The 25162-nt window shown below is 37.8% G+C and overlaps 1 protein-coding gene across 1 annotated transcript in view; it reads left to right on the top strand.

Annotated features, from left to right (window-relative positions):
- The window catches only part of SPAG17 (sperm associated antigen 17), a gene marked incomplete at both ends in the record, with an annotated part of 83981 nt that overhangs the window by 53305 nt on the left and 5514 nt on the right, over positions 1-25162 (top strand). Inside the window, 16 exons of the mRNA XM_084201052.1 lie at positions 2424-2537; positions 4871-5082; positions 7704-7833; positions 9662-9990; positions 12370-12502; positions 13506-13738; positions 14033-14177; positions 15297-15451; positions 15870-16046; positions 16821-16942; positions 17115-17245; positions 18813-18940; positions 19321-19500; positions 20722-20835; positions 22235-22280; positions 23876-23972. Coding sequence (XP_084057178.1) covers positions 2424-2537; positions 4871-5082; positions 7704-7833; positions 9662-9990; positions 12370-12502; positions 13506-13738; positions 14033-14177; positions 15297-15451; positions 15870-16046; positions 16821-16942; positions 17115-17245; positions 18813-18940; positions 19321-19500; positions 20722-20835; positions 22235-22280; positions 23876-23972 — 2446 coding nt within the window. The remainder of the gene's footprint in view (positions 1-2423; positions 2538-4870; positions 5083-7703; positions 7834-9661; positions 9991-12369; positions 12503-13505; positions 13739-14032; positions 14178-15296; positions 15452-15869; positions 16047-16820; positions 16943-17114; positions 17246-18812; positions 18941-19320; positions 19501-20721; positions 20836-22234; positions 22281-23875; positions 23973-25162) is intronic.

Here is a 25162-nt window from a genome sequence, read left to right on the forward strand (position 1 = left end):
CTGTTACTACTGGCAAAGAGTAAGAAAAGTCAGTGTTCCATAAAGCTAAGTAAAACTCCAGTTGGCTGACTTAAGCACTGTATGAAGAGGTCTTAGCAAGATATAGAAGCACAGTGCAGGTCAACATGTGCAAACCAGTCTCTTTTCTAAAGCAAGGAAATCACCATTCCTTAAGAAAATAGTTTTCTTCTTCAGTGGAGGACTCATTTACTGAGTCCTCCACTAAAGAGGACTCAGTAAATGAGTCCTCTTTGCTGACCAAAGTCACAGTGAAAGGGAAGATTTCCCCTTTTGATATGAAACTCCTTTTGTGGGTCAGATGACCATAACATTATTGCCTCCTTAAGACCTTTGCTTTGAAAACAGATCTTTCTGCAATCCAGCAACTTCTGCTGTTGGTTGATATATTGTTCATACTCAGAAAGCCTTGAATCCAAATCTTTTCTGAACCCAGGCAAGAATGTTTCCAAGAAGGAAGCCAGTTTGTAATAATTTGTGTATATGTTTGCCAAAAACATTATGCAATTCCTGTCACCAAACTGAAGAATATTGGAAAAGGAAAACTTACACATATTAGCTCTTTTTCTCTTCATCAGTATGTTACAGATGGACAATGAGATGATTGGCTCTCGCAATTAAGGGATGACTATTGTGTAAATATTAAGAAAAGCTTTAGTGATGTATAGTTATGTTATTATAGTTTAGATGTCCTCTGTTCTCCCTGTAGTTCCCTTTCCCCCCGCCCCCCCACTGCATTGTGACCATCAGACAGCCTGGGCTCTCTAGGCCAGGTAGAAAGAAGGCGTGCGCATGAGCCCCTTACCTGGGGCAGTTGGGAATGGAAAAGCTTGGTGCTTAGGGAGTGTGGCATGGCAACACCTGACCTCCAATCAAGTTACAAGGAAGCAGTTTCCACTTATAAATGGCAAAGAGCTGACTGACAGGCTTTGGGAGAGGCCAGGGCTGGCTGATGCAACCCCCAGGGGTATAAAAGACTGAGAATCCATCTTGAAGACAAACCAGCTACATGGTTTGCACAAGGGGCAGATCCTAGTGCTGCAGCTTTTTCCTAAAGTAGTCCTTTTGTTGTATTTTTGTGAAGGTTTAATAAACCTTTTTTAATTTTCAAAGTGAGCAGTTGTTTCTCACAAGTGTTAGAAAACATCCTGCTCTTGCTTCTCCCCTTGGCTTACCAGCAATGAAATTGTAGGTTGTCCTAATGCAAAATTTGCATCCCTTCTTCAGACAAGATTTTTTTTGTCTGCACTTCTGACAGCTAGCCTGTATCAGTGTGGGGTCTGCCAGACAGTACTGGCATCACCAGTGTGTGAGTATCTGAGACAAGTTGTATTCACTGGACACAAGTGCAAGGCTTTCCTCCCATGTAAACAGGAGCACCTTATAGAAAGGCAGTAGGGAACACAAGAATCAATCAACTCTTGACAGTGGCTGGATGGTACAATGGTAAATGTGTAAAGCAATCAAAATTCCAAAGCATTTTCCTACAGGTGGTGTTCAGCAATAAGCATTGCAATGATAGACAAGAAATAGGAGCAGACAAGGTCTCAGGATGTGTCCCATGTTGATGAGTTTGGGAGATAGCTTGGCCTGCCTTAACTGCTTTTGTAGTCTTCTCTGCTACTCCTCACTATTTTAACATATTTCCCATATGGGGAACATACAGGAAATCCCAAGTTTTCTCTTACCAATAAAACGTTTCTTTAAGGCAGCAGCAGCTGAAGAAGAGGCAAGGTAGGACGCAGTGTCTGGGAGGTGTATCTTGCCTAGTTCATGTGGTTTTTACCATGACATATTCATCACATGACACCTTGATCTTCCCCTCTATGAGTTTGACTCCTGATCCTCTTTTAGAAATCCCAGACCTGTCTTTGGATCTAATTTCACAACTTTTTTGTCCTTTCTTTTACTTTCTCCTCAAAGTACACACATAGAATCATAGAATATCCTGTGGGAAGGGAAGGGACCCTCATGGATAATTGAAGTTCAGCTCCTGTGACAGCATGTGAGGGACAGTGATTTTTATTAGTGCATAGGCCAGATGCAATAGAAATGGGCAGTTTAACATTCTTATCAGCCAAGAAACAAGGATCCATAACTCCAGAACTGGGTCTTTTTGCTGCTTGAAATTCCATAAGACTTTACATTAGTTGTTGCTATTAAACCTGTTTTTACACACCTAACTAATTAGAATGCTATTTCTGGATAAAAAACCACAGGTGTATTGCACAAAACTGACTATTATATTGTACCCTAAAAATGGAATGTTGGTTTTCCCTGCTCTATTTAGTCTATTTAGGTTAGTCATCCTCACTAAGGTTCCACTTCTCACACCAGCCATTGGTTTACAGGTCAGGTGGTTCTGATATGTGTTTCTGTCCTTAAAATTAATTTTTTTTTTTTAGAAGAATTGAAAAGTAAAAAGAAAGCTGTGAGCAAGTTTGGATCTTTTTCAGCCACCTTGGAAAATGGAATCCAGCTGTCTCTGAGCTATTATGGACCTACAGGGGAGGCAGCAGGTAAAGTAAGCAAATAGAAGAGGATATTTGAGAACCATTGGGGGAATTTTTTCCCCCTTTTTTTTTTCTCCTTCATACACTCCTTAACCCAATAATTTGTTGCATGCAATTCTTCCTTTCTCAGCAGCTGTTACTACATGGTAGAGAATTTTCAGCAAGGCTCAAAATGAGATTACATTGTCAAGAATATTCTATGATTCAATTTTCAAAATGGAGGGAGGTCTCCAAGTTTTTCTGCTTACTGTGAAAACAGAGCAGTGCAAGTATTGTTATTAAGTAGCCCAGCAAAATCAGCCAATTAATTTGAGCCAAAGAAAATGTGATTTGCTGAGGAGTCTTCTTGGTTTTCCAAGAAATAATATTTTTGTAAACTTATATAGGCGATTATGGAACTTTCATTTTACTTTAGGAGTTGGACTTTAGGTTACAGTTGTGCAGACATAATGAGGGATTTCTCTCAGCCTTTCAATAAACGCATTCACCAACTGGAAGCAATTGCTTCAGAAAACCACAGTGAAAACAGCGTCTGCTTTTACCAAGAGCTTTTTGGCTTTTTGTTTCCATTACGTTTGAAGGCCACTGAAACCATCTTATGGATAAAAGTGAAACCCTTCTCTGATCAGAAAATAATTCCAGCATTTTTCAGCTCTTAAAATATGAAAACATTTAATTGAATGCATCTTTGTGTGGACTGTGGTAAACCATTCAACTCTACACTCAGTTTTGATTGTTCAAATATATTTTACAAATTAATTACTAAAAATTAGACTGTTTAGACTTGGGTCAAAAAATCATTCACAATAGTGGCTTGCACAAACTTGGATTTTGGCATAAAAGAGAGATGTCTGATTAAACACCTACGTGTCAGCTGTGATGTTTAGGCTTATTCACATTCACCATAATCATCCTATTCTGCATTAGAATAATCCTCGCCATGTTGAGCTTTAGAGCACTGCTAACTGGCATTCTTTGATTGCTTGCAGTTTTTCTGTGATCATTGCTTACGCCAGACCTCCATGGGTCTTTGTATTCCAAGTGCTCAGAATAATTCTGACCAGAAATACTCTCTTAGATGATTCTCATATGCCATCCATCCCTAATGCAGAATGGTATACCATGAAATCTGCAGTTTCTCTCCACTGATCAGTTAAATTGTATGCAAATTACTCTTTTTCCATGCAGTACTGAAATAGTTTTCTAGAAACTCTCTAATTCGCATTTTTCTCACTGTTTTTCATACTTTATCTATTTTATTTTCCTTTTAGGGAAGCTAAGGTGACAAAAGGTCTCAAGTTGTTTTCCAGCTTTATGCAATTTTTTTTTTCTTTTGGGGGGCAGATGTTAATATTTCTTCATATTTTGAATTATTCTTTGTTTTCTCCAGCCTTATCAAAGGTTAATTTCCAGTGACCTTACATTTATGTTAGAAATAATCTTCTTGTCTCTTTATGAATCTGGCACTGCTTGAGCACCTGCAGGGCTTTTGAATTCTGGATACTATAGCACCTCTGCACTTGCTCTTTGTATTTTGACAAAATCATGAGAGTACAATTTCAAGTCCTAGACATGTGAATGTGCATATCTGGAATTTTACATCTCTCAAGATTTCTAAAGGCACTTTATCTCAGTCTTGCCAATCCACTCCTTTCCATTGTTACCCTCAGACACCATGTTCTTATTTTGGGGGGCAACCAAAATAAAGGCATGGGTGAAATTTTTATGAAAGTGAAGTGTCAGTTTGTTGAAATAATTACAGAAAATGTAAATTTGTATTTCTTTTATTTTCAAGAAATTGTTTTGAAAGGCAACATGACTACTTCCTGTTGACATGCCTAGAAGGCTGTCCTAATGCTTGGCTTGAAGAATTGCAAGAGTCTTATCAAGTCTAGATCATTAGAATCTTTCTGAAGAATTATAGCAAAATAGGCATATGTAGTACAAAATTTGTAGAGTCCATCTGTGCTGGATCAGCCCATGATGAATAATCACACAGTGATTATTCATCAGATACTAGATTCAGATTGTCTCCACTTCTAAGTAATAAAGAATTTTAAAATGGTATTTTTTTATCTTTGAGGTGACAACCAAGTGGCAACTTGTGGGAAGCAATAGTTTCAAGATGTCTTTTAGGCTAATAAGTTGTCAGTCTGTGAAAATATTTTCTAAATACTCTTATATATATAGTCCCTCTATCTGAAATAACAAACTCTCCCACTGAGGTTATTATTTCTAAGGTAAAATTCAGTGTACGATATCTTTTTAAAAAAATAAAATGTGGCCATCTACATTTATGAAGCTTCATTACATTGAAAATCCTGCTTTTCCTTCCTTAGATCATGAAACAAGTCTTGTCTTAGCAAAAATTCTGAACATCCCTTCTGTTCATCTTCCGACGATACCTCCAACAGTTTCTGCTATTACATCAGCTCAAGGAAAAAAAGATAAGTCTGACAGAAGAAAATCAGTAAAAGCTTCTGCCAAAGGAAACCGTCGCAAATTAGCTCCTTCACCAGCTGATAACCTGGTACAGAAAGAAGAACCAAAGGTGAGAGAAGAGACAATATCCAATCCAAAGAAACAAAACAAAAATTCAAAGGCATGAACTTCTGTAAAAGGAACATACATTCTTCTCAGAGGGCTTTGAGCCGTGCCTTTACAAATAACAATTTGTGGTGCTCTTAAGGATATGTTTTACTCTTTCAGTTGTTCTCATGTGTACATATTGGCAGCTGTTAATGAACTTAGTCTTTATGGCTCTGTGATGTAAAGCAGTGAGTCTGCCATGGGCCACATTCTTTAGTCAGTTTTGGCTTTCCAGTTACAGCTGTTACACTGCAGGTGATCAGGGGGTTGGAGCACCTTCCCTGCAAAGACTAACTGAAACCATGGGGGTTGTTCAGCCTGGAGAAGAGAATGCTGCAGGAAGGCCTTAGAACATGCCTCCCAGTACCTAAGTGAGGCTACAAGAGAGCTGGAGGGAGACTTTTTACTGGAGCTTGTAGTGGCAGGACAAGGGGAAATGGCTTTCAACTGAAAGATAAAGATTAAATATTAGGGAGAAATTCTTTACTGTGAAGGTGATTGAGGCCCTGCAACAGATGCCCAGAGAAACTGTGGATGTCCCATCCGTGGAAGTAGTCAAGGCCAGGTTGGATGGGGCTTTGAGCACCCTGGTCTAGTGGAAACTGTCCCTGTCCATGAAAGGGGGTTGGATCTCAACAATCTTTAATGTCCCTTCCAACCTGAACCATTCTATCATGATTAATATCTCAGTTACCATTACTAATATCTCAGCTAAATTTTTAGTTTAACCAAGTAGAATTTTTTTGGGCTTCCCAAAACCCATATTCAAAAGTCTAACCAACCAGCAAATTAATGAAGACAATTTTGCAGTTTCTTGCTCTGTAATTTGGTCTTTCCAGCTGGTAACAAGCCAGGGACCAGCAATTTGAGGAAGTTACTTCAGCCTTTAACTGAAGTACTTCTATCATAGTACAGGTCTTTGGAAAATATGAATGAATCTTTGGAAAGTGGATTCTGAATTTCTGTTCTGAAGAAGTTTTTTTACCTCGTGGTTGAAGTAACACTGTGGCTGTTGTTGCAGAACAGATTCTGTACATATCCACAAAAAGGTCTCCTTACCTAATTTCATCATGGAAAGTGGTGTAGGGAGTTGCCAAACAGCACTCAGCATAACATACAGCAATGGTATGGCACAAATGAACCCTATAGAAAAATAGCCCTATAATTAAAAATCTGTCAGGATGGCTTCTAAACTAAAAGGTTTTTAACTGCTTGGTTTGGAATTACTTTGCATAAAGAGTATTCATATTAGTGCATGCAGCACCTGTCTGTGAGAGTCTGCAAGTATTTCAGAGAATGGGATTAGAATCCAAATTGGACTTGACAAACTCACATGGACATGGTCTGTAAAATAGGATACAATTCAGTAGGAATAAGAGGTAGGTTCTACAATTACATATAAATAATCAGAATGGATAACAGTTGTGTCAGTAACAGTTCTATAGAGAAAGGTCTGAGAGTTGTCATGGATCAGAAGCTATCCGTAAGTCAACAATGCCATCTTCCTGTGAGAAGGGCAAAGACCACTGAGATGTAAATACAGAGGAGTGTAGCCCGCTAAACATGTGCAGATATTTTTCTTTTAGGGCAGGTAGAGTCTCAGTTGGAGTATTGTGTCCAGTTGTGGATACTTCACTGCAAGAAAAATGTGAGCCACACTGAAAGTTTTAAGGAAAGCATGAAGAAAGATTACAGGTCTTGAAAACTTAACCAGCGGGAAAGATTTAAAATAATTAGTTTGGGCTTCTTTAATCTCGAGTTGAGAGACAGAATAGCCTTCTGTAAAGACCTAAAAATAACCATCATCTATTATGTGAGCTTTATCATCAGAGGTATTTGGAAGTAAACTAATTTTCTGCAGTAGTGATTCAAGTCAATCTCTGGGAAGATGTCAGTAAGGTTAAGCAAGGTAAAGCCCTGGAACAGTTTACCAGGAAACCTCCAGCCCTGGAATTTTTTGGAATATATTACATTAGAATTGTTCACTAACAGTATAGTTATACTTGATTATTGTTTTTACCATTAGACAGGGAGACGTAGATGACAACTGAGGGTTACTTCTACCCTATTCTGTGACTTCTACCTCATGATTCTGTGACTACAATCTTAGGGTATTGGGAGTAGCCCTAATTACCAGTAATATTATGTAAATTAACTGTAAAATATACAGCATCTTTTATGTTGAAAAACAAGTGGCAAAACATCTGCCATTTCCCGCCTGTATTTCTATTCCTAGAAAGCAAGAATATGCGATAATACCAGGACAAGTTCTCTCTATTACCCATTTCTGCAACCCAAAACTTTTTTCATCTTATGACTACTGGCATAGTATAGACCATTATTACATAGGTTTCTGAGGGGATGATTCTTCAAGGTGAATGAAAGATAGCATAATCAAAGAAAATAACTAATATTTCTACTTCTGAATCCACAAACTCTGCAAATGTTAAATATGAGTGGTAGATAGCACTAAAAAAAAAAATACTGTTCAAACAGAATCTGTACAGACTAAATCTGTACTTTAATTTTTTCTTTATTATTTTAAAATGCAGACTAGAACTTTATTAATTTTTCACTCTGTAGGTGGAAATGCAAGAACCAGTTCCCCAAACACAAGAGATATCAGATGTTTCAGATGCTCCTGCTTTTCCAAGTTTGAATGTCTCCTGTCCCAATGGACTTGTATTAACTTTCCTCGGTGAAAGGTTTCGAGGTTAGTTTTCTGAGACACTGCAAAATAAGGAATTTCAGAGAAGTTAAAACTACGGGAGAAAATTATTTCTTCATTAATGGGTTTAGATGTAACTCTTATGTTTTTAACATGTCAGAATGCTAAGTCTGTCGTAATGTCTATTTCATAGTATTTGCAACATGAATAATATGGTTTTATTAAAACAAATATGAAATCTAGAATCACAAGTCATTGAACATAAAGGAGAAGGAAGTAGCAACCATAAAAAGCCCTTGGGAGTCTTGTTGGATAGTCATTTGAATATGCACATAGATTGGAATACTAAAGAAAAACAAGCAAATTCAATAAATAAATACATGTATATTGAGGAATCATGAGTGATAGCAGGAAGATGGTTACATTACCCATGTCTGCACTTCCTTTGAAAGCATATGTACTTAAGCCCCCAAGACAAAATGTTAATAATTTGAAAGATTCAGGGAAGAATCACAAGAATGATTAAAGCATCAGAAGATTTATCTAATAATGAGCTCATTTCACCAGAGAATTCCATTTAAGTACCAAAGAAAAGGTCAGAGGAGTGACTGGTGCCAGCTTGGAAGTACAAAAAACCAGAATTTTGGTATAGCTTGTAAACACAAAGTTATTGTATACAACGTTATTACGATTTTCAGGGGCTTAAAACTGAAAATAGGATTTTATACTAGGTTTAAGTTATACTCATTTGGTAGAAATGTTACACTCATAAATGGTAAGAATGATTGACAAAACTAACCAAGGCTGCGATGGAGTGTCTGCTGCTGGTTGTTTTACAATCAGGGGTTTTTTTTGTTGCTTTTCTAAAAGATGCAATCAGTTTCAAACAGGAGTAATTTCACAGAGGTCCTTCGGTTTATGCCACCCAGTACATACAGATAAAACATCCAGAATAAGCCTTTCTGCCCTTATTATTGGATTTCCTTTAAAATACTGATAGGGTATATGGATACTTTAAAGCTTCTGTGCCTGACAAATATTCTGCAATGATTATTTTCTGCAGTGTTTTTGAAAATCACTGTTAGGTTCATCTTTGCATGTTCTAAACTGTAGTAAATCTTGGGGGTTTTTAGTCATGCTGTTAGGTTTTGAAGCAGAGAAATGTGAATTTTGTTGTTATCTAGTTAGTTCTAAAACCAGCCATGTACAGATGTCATTTAATACCTATGTACAACAAATCTGTACAGCTCAGTAAATGTGCTCTGATTAATCTGGTATGAAGTAAAGAACATGCGGAGTGTTCTCAAACATACCTAGTTTGGCAAGAAGCATTAAGTTGAAATGCTGAGTAGTTGAAGTGAACAGAGCAATTACGGACACTTACATGGAGTCTCTCAACAAAATTACCATAATTATACCCCTTAGCATACTCAAAACACTGCCATCATTTAGTCTAAGAAATTTACTTGCTCAAGCAGACAGAATATATTAGTTGGGTTTCTACAAATTCAAACATGATGAAACTCTGTTGAGTTTTTTTTTCCCCTTTATGGACAGTTAGGGAATTCCTCTCATGTAATGTTAGTCTTCCAAAAGTTTGGCATCCATAAGAAATCCATCTTCAAATTCCCCTTGTTTTCATTTGGAAAGACAGCCACCTTCACAAGAGGACGCAGAGTTTCTGAGTAGGTGACTGTTTTGAACTTTGCTCTGAAATCAGGGTCAGTCTTTTACTCTGTGGATTACACATTCAGGCAAAGAGGGTTAGTCTTACCTAGAGTTGCACATCTTCTGTAGACACTGTGGTGCTTGGTGTGTAGCACTGTTTGAATGTGTGCTATGCAGTACTAAGTAATTCAAAGTTTGCTTTCAGATTTGAAAGGTGAAGCCACTGACACTGAAGCAAAGAAAGAGACGGTAGAGGAAAGTAAGGCCAAAGCAGATGAAGAAGAGAAGGAAGAGGTTATGCCAAGTGGAGAGGAGGAACATCAGGTTACAGAAGGTGAAATAAAGCAGGAAGACACCAAAAGTGAACAGGCTAAGCAGCCTCCTCTGGAAATTCTGGTTAGACAGAGTTATCCCCAAAGGGTAAAGGACTCTCATCTTTATTCAACTCCTGCGAGGCAAAAAGAACAAGAGGTGTCAAGAGTCATCACTAGTCAAGGAACTGTCATAAAGTACCTGATGGATGGATCTACCCAGGTATAGTTGGTAGAATTCATTGCAAGTACAATTTAGTACAGTTCATGGTAATGGAAGATGATTACCCTTAAACTTTTTTTTGTCTACTGAGATCTAGAAGGGTTCAGTTTGTAGATGATGGAGTTAAGTACTATTGAATTATGCAGATATGTCAAGACTAAAGTACTCTTGGCTTTGTTCAGAGTCAGAACTTAAGGACATTTAAGTATGAAGATTTCAGGCACTAAAAGGTTTTAGGCAACTTTGTGATTAGGAAATAGCCGAATATGGTTCAGAGAACTGCGTTCCTAAACTTAATCCTCTGAAGTGTGGATTAGTTCAGCTTTGAGTATTTTTGGCAATATGAAATCATTCATATATTTTTTTCTGCTTAAACACTCATATGGGATGTAGAAAAGACATGAGCTCCTGCAGACGCATTTACATACCCTAAATTTTCAGGGGAAAAGTCTGTATATTCCTAAGTACCTGCTTTGTTTACACATATTTTTGCAGTGTAGAATTTTGTTTAGGTGATACAGGCTATCTTTGCAAATATTATAATCAATCCACAAGCAACCTTTTTTTAAACTCTAAGACTCTACATGTAGTTAGCAAACAGATGAAAGAGGAATCATCTAATTTGACTCAGAATCTGTCAAAATAATTCCTTATTTCCTGAATTTCTTCTTCCTGTCTAAGTAGATCACAATGCCTAGTGTAAGCCCTTTACATTTATTCATCACACTAGATGTTAAAACATTTTGCCAGGTTTCCTGAGAAATCTATCCATTTCAGAAATAGCTGCTGTATGTGTATATATTCACAACATACTGTTTCCTGAGAGAAAAAATGTAGATCTTAGGTGCCTAAAATGATTTTGGAGTAGTCTTTGCTTAAACAGATTACAAGTGTGTCCTTCTTTGTATTAACTTAATGTCTGTGAGTCATCAGAAATTTATTGCATATGATAAGCATTCAAAAAAGAAGAAATAAATAATTCCTTTCAGTAACAATTTCAAGAGTTGTTTCTATATGTTGTCCATTTCTTTTATAAATATAAATACATTGTACTGTATTTATAAATTAATTTAGGGATGGTTGGAGTAATTCTAGAGTTTATCTGACACACAGAGAACATGCATATCAAGAGATGAGTGTAATGGATCTCAGAAACCAGATGTAATTTGATGAGTAACCAGGACTTCTTTTTGTTGACTACCATAATGGCTAAAAAATTCACAGCAGTCCTAAACATGTGGAATATTTCAGTACAGATCAATATGTCAATACAGATGTGTTATCACTGTTACAAAAAAAAAAGTCATTTACCTATGACCGTTTCGTCAAAGAATAATCTTTACTGTTTATTTTTATGACGCCTTTTTATTATTAGAAGAGTCCCCATTAATTAGATCCATGGACTGCAGCAAATAGCACTCCTGGCAGTGACAAATGGGATGAAATTTAACAAAACCAACTGTTGGATCCTACACGTGGGACAGAGTAATGCCAGGCAGCAGTACAAAGGGTGACAGCAGTGTTGCAGAGCGCCCTGCAGGGAGGCCCCGGGGTGCTGGGGGCAGCAGCAGCTCAGTGAGAGTCAGCAGGGCGTGCCCGGGCAGCCCAGAGGGCAGGAACCGTGTCCTGGGGGCATCACCCACAGGCACAGCCGGGCAGAGGGGGGATCACCCGCTGTGCTCAGTGCTGCACAGCCTCACCTGGAGTGCTGGGAGCAGCTCTGGGCACCAACACTCCAGAGGGGTGGGAAAGTCCTGCAGTGAGCCCAGAGAAGAGCAAAGCTGGTGGAAGGGCTGGCAGGTGCATCCTGAGAGGGGTGGCTGAGGGCTCTGTGCTTGTCTGCTTTGGAGGGACAGGTGCTGAGGGTCAACCTCCTTGCCCTCTGCAGCTCCCTCACAGGGCAAGTGCAGAGGGAGGTGCTGATCCTTTCTCGCTGGAATCCACTGACAGGACACATGGGAATGGCGCAAAGGAGCACTAAGGGAGGTTCAGACTGGACATTGGGAAGCATTTCTTTACCAGAAGAGTGGTCAGACACTGCAACAGGCTTGCTGGAAAGGTGGTTGATGCCCCAAGGTTGTCAGTGTTTAAGAGACATTTGATCAATGCCATTGACAAGATGCTTTAACTTGGTCAGCTCTGAAGTGGTCAGGCAGTTGCACCAGGTGATCATTGTAGGTCCCTTCCGACTGAAATAGTCTGTTCTATTAATTCTCTTCAAGATAGCTTCTTTATTTCTTCTATTCATTCTGAGAGATTTTACTTTTTTCTTCTTCATCACCCAGAGTATTCTAGTGACTATTGCATTTCTGACACATTAAGACTTTCTAGTGGGGTTTGAATTTATTTTTACCTCTCGTATGTCTTTGATTTCTGTAGATTCTGTTTGCCGATGGCACAGTGAGTAATAGCCCTGATTCTGGTCCTGTCCTACCACCACCTATGGATGAAACATGGAGGAAAACTCCCTTAACAGAATCAGACCATTTATCTGAGACCAGCACTAAGAAAGGTAATATTTCTTGTGTTTTGGACAGATATAACATTAGTAGGGCTGATGATACTTAATAAAGAGCATATTTCTTTAATCTGAAAATTCTGATAGTGTGAAAATGCAATTTAATCTGTACTCAGCTGCTGCACACTGCTATGTTACCTTCGTAGCAAATCATCTCTCTCCTACTCCAAATTTATTTTTCTTCTAACATGGTAGGACTCTAATAGTAAAAATTTGTGTAAGAACTTCATTGGTATCAGAGTGAACACTAATAATGTTCACTTCATACCTCAGAGTGTAGTCCAAGATCACTGTCAGTATTGCTTAGTACACAGAATAGTTCTGACCTGTCATATTACATAAAATTTATTGGAAATAGTTGAATAAAAATTGCTGCCAAAGAGAAAGGTGCCTCAAAAAGAGACTTTTTGAGTCAAGTCCAGTCCTTTTTCTTAGGATATTCCTTCAGATACCTGCAAAGATGAGAACAACTCTGACAAACCGTTTTCTAATATGAATTCTCAGTATTTGTGACCAGTGTATGTCCTTTATTTATGATCACTTTTTCACCTTCCCCACCTTTCTTCTCCTCTGCTTATTCTGACAAATTTCTAGTAAAGAGTTTCATCTCTTTTTGGTTTCAGGGGTGCTTTTTTGCTAGATATTTGCTGTAAGTCTTTCAGCCTGCTCTCTGGACTACACTCTTGTCTTTTTCATACACTTCTATTTTTTCTGAATATGTGAGACAAGAGTTCTCTATGGCATTCCTAATAAGATCTCTCCAGTTGCCTTTCATAATGAGATCCTTTTCTTCTGATGCACCATAGGACTGATGGCATTAACGTGCTATTTACTTTTTCTGTAAGGGGGCACATTAGATAAGGCTAGTTCAGGATCATGTCTTTGAGTAGCAGGAGTTGTAATTTTCTTCTAGCCTGTTAAATAGTTCATTTTGCAATTCTGTCAAAAGCAATGTTCACAAACTCTGAACTTTACTGGTTTTGTCTTTTTGCCTTAGAGAATACCAAGTCTGATACAGAAATTCTTGTTTCTGCAGGAAAAGGCAATGACAAGACATCACTACAGTCACAGAAGTCTGATGAGTTTGAAAAGCCCAATTGTACACAACCTAAGGCAGGCACCTGGATAACAACAACTCCATTAGGCATCCTAGTGGGCACAGAGGGTGCCACCAGAATGGATCTGAAGCCCCTCTTAATGTATCAGGCCACGAACCCAGCTGATGGAATGGTATTAGCTGCTTTGGTGTTACTGTAGCACCATCTGTAAGCTTAGAGACAGGGCTTGCATCACATAAGTTGTAGGATTTATTCTTTAAAAACATCCTACAGGTTGTGTTACTGCACTGTTAGAAATGCAGTAGCTTTAGATTTTGAAGAAAATGTGTTTCCTCTGTCTCTGAAGTAGATGACAATGTGGTAGGCAAGCTTCTTTAGAGCTTCAGTCCTGATCCCTTATATTGTTGTTGCTGCTGTCACAAGTATCACAGTGCCAATACAAATGAGTAGTGCTTCATTCTTTCAGATTATGACTGTACGAGAAGATGAAGTGATAATTGTTGAGAAGCCAGGTGGTAACAGAATAGTAGAGCATGCTGATGGTACCAGGATCACAACTTTTTATGAAAAATGTGAAGACCTTTCTGTACCAGAGGATAGTGTGGAAACAGGTAATATCTAAAGGGGGGCGCTTACTTTTCTTGCACTTAACATATTTTATGAAGCAGAAAGTTGTCAAAATATATAGTAAAGGTGGCTTCTACCAGTAGTGCAGTCTAGGTTTAGTTTGTTTGCTTTCTTTCAGCAGTACATTCAGTGCAAAAATTATACTGTTGCAAGTAATAAATTTCCTTCTTTCGTACCTATATGGTCCTCCATCACCATGAGACCACAGTGACAGAGTTTTAGTGTGTTCATTGCCCTCTCTCCCCTGCCCTAACAATGACAAGGAAGCTTTAACTGAAGAGGTATGAAAGGACCAAGGCATCCTTATATTCCCCAGTGAAGCCATGGACTCACCAGCCTTGGAGATACTAAATATCTGAATATGGCTGTGGAAAATGTCCTACCAAGAAAAGTGAAACTTGTATTTGCCTGAAATAAGTGAGGCTAAAGGTCATCTGTGATTCTTCTGGCTGGTGGTGTATTCTGTATGACTGCTTCATTTGCAAGACAAGTCCCGTCCTCCTTAATTAAAATGAAGGGGACATTTACTGTGTGAGTGTCTGGACTGTTCAAACACAGAGTAGGGAAAGACCATTACTGAGTTAGCAGAAAATGTTCAGGGACATCTCCCTGTGGGATTTCAAAAGTCAAAATCCCTTGAACTGACCTATCTCTTCAATGGAAAGGCAATAACCAGATTAATGTGCCTGTTTTCATTTGTTTGTCAAGATTTGTGTTGCTGAACAGAAATTTCTTCTCATTTTAGAGTTTGTATTACAGGCACAAAGAATTTCAGTGATCCAATTTGTATATTACAAATATCCAGATCATTATGGTTAGTACCATACTTGATACATTAGAGTGTACTTTCCTGGCCAGCTACAGATAGTTACAAATATTTTTTACTATTCGGTTTTCCTATATTGAATTCACATTCCAGAACTTAAAAAATTGTATATTGTTTACCTAACATAAAAACATGTGATAAAAGATGCTATGAGGTTTATGAAGGTCTTGCACTGAAAAGATAAAGATCCAGCACTATGAGAGAAAAAGAAAATTGAATCCTAGGACATTTCCATGATTCATGTGCTTCTGTCTCATTGTTCTGTATTAATTCTTAGATGAACCCTCAGAAGTCATCACAAAGAAGTTTAAAGGTACACGAGTAGAGAATCCTGAGTTTGCTACTGTTTTAACAAATAGTGAGGATGGTACCTGTTGTACTATCTTTGGAGATGGGACATTTATTCTAGCAAAGCCACAGGGAACATATCAGGTGGGAATTATTTTTAGTTTGTGACAGTGACAGATCTTTGTGTTCCAAGTCCCCTGCCATTAGCAGCTCTCACCTTCATTACCTCCTTTCTCTATAGTCTTCACTAATCCCTATTATTCTATCTCTTTCATACTCTGCCAATGTTTAGATGTTTAGATACTTACTCACAAATGTACAGTATATTTAAATCACAGTCTTAAATTTCCTGAAGTTAAATATCACAGAGACTCAGATCAGCCTACCTCTTGGACCTCATCTTCCTTCTTTCTCCCCCTTTGATTCCTCTGAAGTGGATGATTCAGTATTGGATATCTGGAAGCTATCCTCTTGATTTGTATCTGTTCTTCATTTTCACAGTATCTTTAAATTAAATTTTTCACCTTTGAGGATTGAATCTCTTTCCTTTTTGCTGTCATAGGTTTTACCCAGCAAGGGAGGCTCTCTTTTCTTTGATGAAGAATGCTCAGCAGTTTATACCCCTGAAGTTTTTGATTTCAGCGGCAAGGAAGAAGAGAAACAAGCAGGGAGCTACATTATGAAACACACTTCCAGCACTATTTGTGAGACGATGGATCCTGAAGGAAATACTTTCAAGGTAAAATGTATGGAAGAAAACAAGTTTCTGCATTCTCTTATAAACGTCTCTCAAAGTCAAATTGTAACCTTATAATACTTAAAGTAGCCAGAATAAGGTCTCTGATATCTTCTTGACTAAGTGATAGATATCCTTTTTTTTAATATTTATCCCTCTTTAGAGAGATTGAAACAGAACACATGGTTTACAATTTAGCTCACCTCTAAAGTTCCTTTAATTAGCGTGATTTGTACTATAGCAAATAATCAGCTCTGCAAGTGAGGATTAAAAACTAGGTGTGTCAGATTCAGTTCATGGACTGTCCTTTGAATCACCCTTATTTAAATTGTATCTTGAAAAAGGCAGTATCATTCCTTCTTAGGTCATTGCTAGTTATCTTGTTTGAATATGTTAATAAGCACATAGTACTTTCAAGAAGGAAAATACTGTAGAAGTTCACTCAGTAGGTATACATCGATGTCTGTCTTGAGTATACAGTTACCTGGCTTGAGCAGTGAGTGAGTATTTTGGTGCAACAGTCCTTGGGAATTGATTAAATACCAGCATGTGATATTAGTATTTATGATACAGCATGTCTTTCGAGAAATGTTGTGGGTGTTTTACTGTCTTTCAGTTTTCCTCTTTATTTCTTTTTCCTGTGAGTTTCCAGTTGCTCAGTGTGAAATGTGTTCTTCTGTCTCTTTTACTGGGCTAGGTTATGTTAAAGTTCACCAGCAAGTCACTGTTTTAAAAGGATCTTTCAACTCAGGTAATTTCACATTATTTCTGCTATAGGTGCTGGCTGATGGCAGCACAGATGTGTGCATTCCCAGCATTGGCTCTGATGACAAGGAGAGCAGGAGTTCAGCAGCAGATGATGTTAACAAACCTATCACTGATAGTGAGCATGTCCCCAGGTAAACTGCATTGCATTCATAGGTTAACACTTTCCTTTCTTCACTACACAGTATTTTACAGGGTTCATGGATTTGTACTCCCTTTGTTCAGTACTCTGTATTTGCACATTTGATGCCATCATGCTGGAGTTCTGCTCTCTTGATAGAGTCCCATGTGTGTTTGGCTGTGCAGGTTTTTCATCATCTCTGCAGATGGTTCTGGAATGGAGCTCCTGCGAAAAAAGGATGTACACAAGTATATGGCTGAGGCCTGCAGTGATCCTGCCACTGCAGTCTTGCAGGATCCTGTACAAGAAAAGCCAGGTAGAAAATGTTTCCTCTCTGACAGACTACTAATAGAAAGAATTGAAAAGTTTCAAAACTATTATTTGGGCAGGAAATTCTTTTACCCTTATAAATAAGGATCCACACTTCTAGGAGTGAAAGAAAGGAGTTTGGGGGGAACTTTGGGAAGCAGAGAATTAACTGAAGAACACTGGTAAGGGATAAGTGAACCAAAAATTGGCATATCTTTATCCACTCTCAATCATACAAATAAAAGTCATTGCCAAATAAATATATTCTTTGAGTTTATCCTTTAAAAAATTGAATATATCACAGTCCTCATTAACAATGTAGCAATGAGGACAGTGATGCCCTGATGTTGACCTTTAGGCTGTCAGTTGGAAAGGATACATATTAAAAAGCTGAAGAAACATGACTGGAATAGCCAATACCACATGGTACCAACCACCATGGAGTAGCAATGCAAGAAATTATGTCCTGGAGTTGTTGGTTGTCATTGTAAAGGTAGTTGGATCTGCTGTGTTTCTGTAAAAGACACTGTGGTGTAACAGGTAGTTGCTAACAAAAAAATATCTTTAAAGAAAGGAAAGTATGGTTCCCCCAAATATGAGGGGATGATAAGGGAAGTTTGCTTCAAGCCAGAAAGTCCTAAGACAAATTTGTCACAGATTTATGTCATAAGCATATGACATAAAACAGCTTTCCCACTTACTACTCTTATAAAGTGGGGCACATTTTTAAATGTACTTTTATTCACACAAATGACTGGTTCCCCATTGCAGAAACTGAATTAAGTCATTCTGCCATGGGGAAAAAAAAAAAAAAGAAGGGACATGGAGGGAGCCAGAAAAATGCAGAAGATTAAAAGATCAGAAAGATGGAGAGCATATATAGACAGTCAAAATCCCAGTCAAGAAAATTGACTTACAACCAGCAATCATTTGCAATAGTAACACATCTGATTTTCCAGACTTCCTGCTCCACCTTTCACAAACTGTGAAGCAAGGCTTCACAATTTTGTATCATTGTGACAAAGTACCTCAGTGGTGATATCCATTTTGAAGGTCACCTGTGGGATAGATCATAGTAGATTAAGTAATTTTTGGGTTGGGCTGGAAAAGATATTTTGAAGAACATCAAAATTTATGCAAACAATACAAATAAATCATCTCTAATGGAATCCATCCAGTGATCAGGGTATGAAATATGAAATACAGTGAAGAATTATGAATGTTATGAATCTGTTGTGCTACTTCTGAGGTTAGTATTCAGTACACATGGGTCAATGCTCTCTGCTCTTCTTTGTTTGGGCTGCTCCTAGCACTATACAACTGAGCTGTTAACCAAGAATCAAAGCAAGTAGCATAAGCAGTTTGTTGTTAAAAATGGGCTGAGTAATCTGAACTTGTACCACTATTCTATAATCAGCTCAGTGATCTGATATTATCTGTAGCCATGGATACATGGACTTTTATCTGTTAGTAATAAGATTTTTTGTAGATAGGTGTTTTCTTCTGTAAGTCTGAGACACTTGGGGTTTTTTTTAATTTGAACTGATTCTTAGCAAAACGTGTCTTTAAACCAGGTGTTTCAAGTATTACTGTCCTCCGCCCTATGGCTGAAGCATCCCCCTGGGTAATGAAGAAAGAGCCAGAGAGTATTGTTCCTCCATATCTACGGTCAGACACTCAGAAAGAATCTTCTTCTCCTGAGGTATAATTGTTTCAAAACTGTCTTTTCATGTTAAAGCAATAGATGTTTGTCTCTGTGGGGAAATGAAGCTCTAAACAGTGTCAATGTTAAATTCAGTTTATTAAGCCAACAGAGCAAAGAGTAGGCTGTGTCAGGGAATGTATGGTCCCATTCTTTTACACTTAGTGAGGGGATTAGCAATTTTAAGGGGAGATTATTTTACCAGATGAAGATGTTTTAGGATAGATAAATTGTTCCCAGCTATCTACTGGCTTTATTGTCTAGGTCTATGATTCTATAAGGAGAGCACACACTTTTCAAGTGAGATTCATTGTCAATAGCTGCATTTTTGGGTAATGTAAGAAGCCTCTTGCTCTTTTTGTTTGCTCCTCTTTGTTCAGGGGGAGATCACAAGCCACCCAGTCAGAAGGCGTGCCTGGAAGGGTCTCAGCATTGGAGCAGCACCTGTGTCCTTGCCAGTCCCTGTGCGAAAATGTCCCAAAAAACTGCAGATCCGCCAGCTATTCCAGTATAAGCCACTCTGTGATGAACTAAGAGAAAAGCTGCATCTTTCCCTCAAGGTAGTTCAACCACATTTATTCATTCTTCCAGTAAGCAATAAAGAACAAACAAGTAGACAAATTGGGTGTGATAAATGTGTGGTATATACCTGAGAAAAAGAAATCTACTATGCTTGAAGTACAATTATTTCATACATAGACAGTAAGTATTTTTCTGAAAAAGTTCAATTGTTTCATTTACCTCTTATGAAACCTAGTTTTCTGAGCAAATAAATGAGATCCAATCCAGTATACATCACAGACACTAACATATAATTTCCTTGCTGTCAATATTGATATCTGTTACTTCATTTTTATTTTGCTTAGGGCTTGTTTTCCTTCAAAAAGCCTTAAGAATTTAAATCTATAAAGCTGAACAAGAATTCCTAGCTCACCATAATTCAACAATTAACTTGGTCACTGAGACACACTCTGGTCTCAGTTATGTATTTTTTTCATAAATCTATGTAGAGCATGTCCAGGTTTCAGTCTGAGTTTGTTACTCTGTCCATGTCTAGGAAATAGCTGTGTAGCCTTCTGAGAAGGTTTGCGGTCATCCCTCATTAGTGACTTGTTCGTAGCAGGGTACAAGCTAGACCTCCTGTGCCAGTGTTCTGAGATGGTGTCCAAAAGTGAGCAGCTTTGGCCTTCTCAGTGTTGGTGTAAAGCATTCCTTTATTTAATTCACACTGTGAAGATGCTCCTAGAAGAGATTTTAGAGTCAAAACCCCGTTATTGATTTTGAGAGAAAGATTAATGCTGTTTATGACATTGGGAAGGAAGAACTGCCATTACTAGCACTGAAAAAACAGTTGTAATAATTGCATAAATGTGCAATGAACGTACCCTCATTGCTCATAAATTAATATTTAATTAATTTTTTTCCAGAATGAAGTATCTTTAATCTTTAGCCACACCTTCACTTTGACAGAGCAAAATCAAGATTTAAGGAAAATATTCTTCCTTTTTACATCTCCTATAAAATTAAAGAGATACAAGTGAAAAAGAACTGGCACTGGAAACAGATTGTTTCTACAAACCTGTCTGTTAGTAGAGCTACTGCATGTAGCTTTCTGGCAGAGTGGTGGGTTTAAAACCCTTTTTTCTATCCAGCTGATTTAAAGAGAAGTGGGGAAAAAAATCTGCTTCTTTTCTGTAGCAGTTGGTATGATTATGTCAATGTAAATATCTATTTTAAGCCTACATCTACATCTTTATTCTTCTTTTTCATTGTTTCACCAGGAATATATAGAGAATATTTTAAAGCAGGAAAATGAGCTGGAAGAGATGAATGTAAAAGAACCAAGAACAGAAGAGGAAAAGAAGAATGCTGCAAGTCTCCTTGAACAGGTTATAGTGAGAAAAATCAATTTTTAAGTATTTGTTTCCCCAAAACCTTTGTATTGCATTAGAAATGTGAGCCTTGAAGCACATTATCCATTAGTAAACCAGCAAATGTCAGAGCAGCACAGGGCCAGTTCTGGTGTAGATTAATGGTAAAGCAGAGCCACACTCAGCCTTCAGCTGGTCTGAATTCAGCTGGGCACTGCTGCCATTTGGGGAAGCAATGCTCAAAACAGTTCAAGAGCTCTACTGAATTATATGTTCCCAAACACACAGACCAAAATTACTTTCCAATAATTTACTTTTTTTAATATCCCCCAACATCAGGATGAAAATGTTTCCAGTCTGTTGTCATTGCACATGGGAGACTTTTATTTCAACCACAGCCACCTCCATAGTAAGAATTTAAACCCTGCTAATACAAAAACAGTCTGGAGGAATACTGCTATTACTACTGAGCAGCATTTTGTTTTTTTAAATACAATCTGCAAATTTTCATGGATAATTACAGGACAAAAAGAAAAAGGAGAGGAATAGGTAATGGGAAAGGTGGGTAAATAGAAGAGGATCACAGTTTTTCTGGAAAGAGGGACAAAGAAATAATCTGTCAGTAATTCTATCTGCATCTATCCTCTAGGTAGACATTTATTTACTTCAATGAGACCCAGGTGCTGAACCTCACATGCTGCTCAGATCCAGTGAACTTGTCTAGTGACTGATTATTGTTGATTGTCCTGGCTACCTTCAGCACCTTCATTTCCACTTACAGATTTCACACTGGACAACTCTTTTGTGAGCAGCAGTCTCAGTTGTGCACCTGCTGTGACCCAGGAATCAGTGTCACATTGCTCCCAAGTCTCCAATAACTCTGTTACAACCCAGACTGCCTGGTCAGGAGCTCTGGTTTCCAGTTAACTGCTTCAGAGACAGCATGAGAATAAAGGAAACACTTTAGAGCCTCTTAACCCTTATTCACTTTACTGTAAGCCAGCCACATGAGATCTCCTCAGTAACAAAGCCTGCAAATTCCTGAACACTTTCCCCATTTCACTTGTTTGGAATCTAAGTTTAATTCAATATAAGTATATCTTGTTCAGATTTTTTTGCAGAAGATTTGAATTTGACTAGGAATTAGCTTAGTTGACCTAATAGAAAGTAACCATATAAAATACAAAGCTATCCATGCAGTGGGTCATCAAGAAGGAAACAAATACTTGTATAGAACAGGGAAATTGTACTTCATATCCTTTTTTCCCAGCTTATGTTTTCTGACACACTGAAATACCTGACAATCTGACTACAAGAATGGGGATAACAAGATAGCACTTGTTTATAATATAAATCCTCTGAATAAGATATTGTTGTGAATTTTATTTCTCATGTAGTCACAGTTATTCCTTCTTCGTTGCAGTCCTTCCCTGAGTGGGAGAAGTCAACTGAAAAGTTCAGTGATAGAGGTAATGAAAAATTGAATACCTGTACTTTAAAAGTATCATAACAAGTTTAAAGGTATTGTACTATTATTTTTAAAGAGGCAATATAAAGGTGAATTCATCTATGTACTGTGCACATGCTTCTGTGTGACTCTCACAGGTGATTGGAATTTCTTAGCATCAATGATCCAGTACGTCTGAAAAATAATTCCTGGTTTTAGGCATGTGTATTTGACATTTTTACTCACATTTTCACATGTAGTGAGTTTTCTTAGGTGTAAGAATTATGACAATACTTGGCTACTTTTATGCAAGTAACAACTTTTCAGACAAGTTTTTCAAAGCAACTGAGTAAATCCTGGTTATTTATTACACTTCAAAATCTAATCTCAAACCATCACATGTTGAGGTTACATTCACCTATCTAAGGGAAAAGATAGAGCAATGTATCATGGATTTTGGTTAAAGTTTTCACAAGATATTTATTAACATTAATATTTTCAATATGTACAAATAAAAGCTAAGATGTCTGTTTCTTTATAAAAACCCATAAGACTTTTCTGCAGAAAAATTCATTACATTCTATCCCATAGTGTTGCTCATCTTTAAAGTGTTATTTTCCTTGTCAAGAGTATTTCTACTTGTCAAAAATGTCGTACTGTGCAAAATAAACTGAAACTGCTGCAGCAAATGCTTGCTGAACAGTTTCCTCTTAAATGGAGCTGCAATTTTAATGTAATATTGCTAATGAAGAAGATAGTGGAAAAGAAAAGCTCTTTGAAGCAGGTAAAAATAGAAAAAGCTGCAAAGTAAATCATATTTAGTGGTGAAAAAGCTGACCAAAATAAACCCCCACATTTTGAACTTTGAACTCATGTAATTCCCAGGGCACTAAGAGATATTGTAATAGTCTAATAGGATCATATCTCTCAAATACTCACATCTCCTAAATTTTGCCACAGAAAATTGTTTTCAGCCAAGGAAATTTCTTTGGACCCATGATTTAGCTTCAAGGTATAAAGTAAACAACACACTTTATAAAATATGTCAGAAGACAGAGCAACTCTTTAATAAAGCCCCAGAGCTGGTCACAGTATTAAATGTGGAAAGGCTGGCATTTCTCCATTATACATATTGAACTAGCAGTTCCTTCCATGAGAATGTTGATTATGGCTGCTTCACAGCCTCAATTAAGCACAAGCAAGCTTAAGCAAGCTAAATGTAATAAGGGTCCCTGAAAGCCCATGTTATTTTCTTCAGCTGTGGACAGAGACCTCAGAGCACCTCAGTTAGAGAGTGGCTGAATGTCAGCAACTTTTCCTATTCACAGGTATTTGTATCTTGAAAGAATGTAAAGATATGTCAGAAAATACAGAGTGACAGTGTGAACTTAAACTGCTTCTTCTCCTTTCAATACTGAATTCCATTTCTTCTCTTTTAACGTTCTGATCTTGATTTTGGAATGAAGTTCTTTCTGCCTTTTCCTTCACAGTAACAAAGACTCTGTTAGGTTTCCATAGAGTGGCAGAAAGATGCATTTGAAAAATATCCTTTGATGGTTTTTTTCATAACACCGTGCTGCAGAGCATGCCCATTCAGCAATGCCCTTCCCCTTGCAGCCCGTGTGAGCCAGCTGTATGAGGAGGCAGTGGCTCCTCCTGCCCAGGATGACACAGAGAAGGAAAGCACTGCACAAGGAGAGGACCAGCAGCAGAGGTAGGACTGGTGCAAATGTAAGTAACACAAAGGGTGAAGCCAAGCACACAGGGAAGGCACTGTGCTTTACTGGCTGTCATTCAGGACTGGGATCTAGATCCCTAGGTACATATGGCAGTGTTTTACTGTCTTGTCCTGTGATTATTTTGTCCCTCTGTGGCTCTCTTTCCATATCTGATAGATAATTCAAAGTTTGTTGGGAAAGGATTTTGCATGTTCCTTGGATTGAATGATCTAATAAAAATGCAGATACGAGCAAACACTTTGTATGGTTTGTGCAAACCATACAAATCTGAGTCAGAGGCCACCTGAAGTGTTTACATAACAAACTCTCATGAAAAGCATTTTCTTTCCAGAGTTATCTTGTAAATATTTCTGTATTTATAGAAGACTACTAGTTTTCTCATTGCCACTACTCTCTCTTTTTTTCTCCTGGGTGATTCAGTGCAGAAGGAGTAAAATTCAAGTGGAAAAGCAAAATGGAACATATCAGGTAATAATATTAGTAGAATAGAGTTCTTTTATGAGCCAGCTTAATCTGCGTTTGTAAAGATTGTTATTGGTTTCACCAGGTCTTGGGTGATGGTGCAATGGTTTGCCTGAAAATAATGGGGTATCTTCTGCTCAACAGAAATGCTGAATAAATGGTTTGAGTCTCTTTTTTTTTTTTTTTTTTTCCAAAACCCAGCAGCATTACTGTTAATTTGCACTATGCGGACCAAGGCTGAAGTCAGAAGCTCTGTGTTTTGTTTTCTGGTTCTGCCACTAGTGTAAAAAATACTGTATATTAATATTTTCAAATGCTGATGCTTTAGGTTAAGATTCAGGTATTCCACAAATAAAAGCTGATTTTTTCAAATAGAACCCCAGACATATTTCACATGGAGGTGCTTCAGAGCTTCTGTAGGCAAAACTGTCTGAGCTCTCTCAGCCTCTGCTCACATGAAAGGTCTTCCAAACCCTTAATCATCTTTGTGGCCCTTTTGTGCACCAGACAGGTCAAAAGTGGACACAGCACTCCATGTGAGGCTTTCCATATTGCTTCTTAATTATGTTCTGATTTGCATGAGATAAAAAAGCCTTTTAGAATTTCAGAGTTACATTTTAATATAGCATTTCACACTGTTTTGGATCCTATTAAAAAAATAATTTAAATATATAAATCCGAGCAGTCAGCACCCAAGAACATC

This window comes from Fringilla coelebs, assembly GCF_963513975.1.
Source record: "Fringilla coelebs genome assembly, chromosome: 2".
Lineage (NCBI taxonomy): Eukaryota > Metazoa > Chordata > Aves > Passeriformes > Fringillidae > Fringilla > Fringilla coelebs.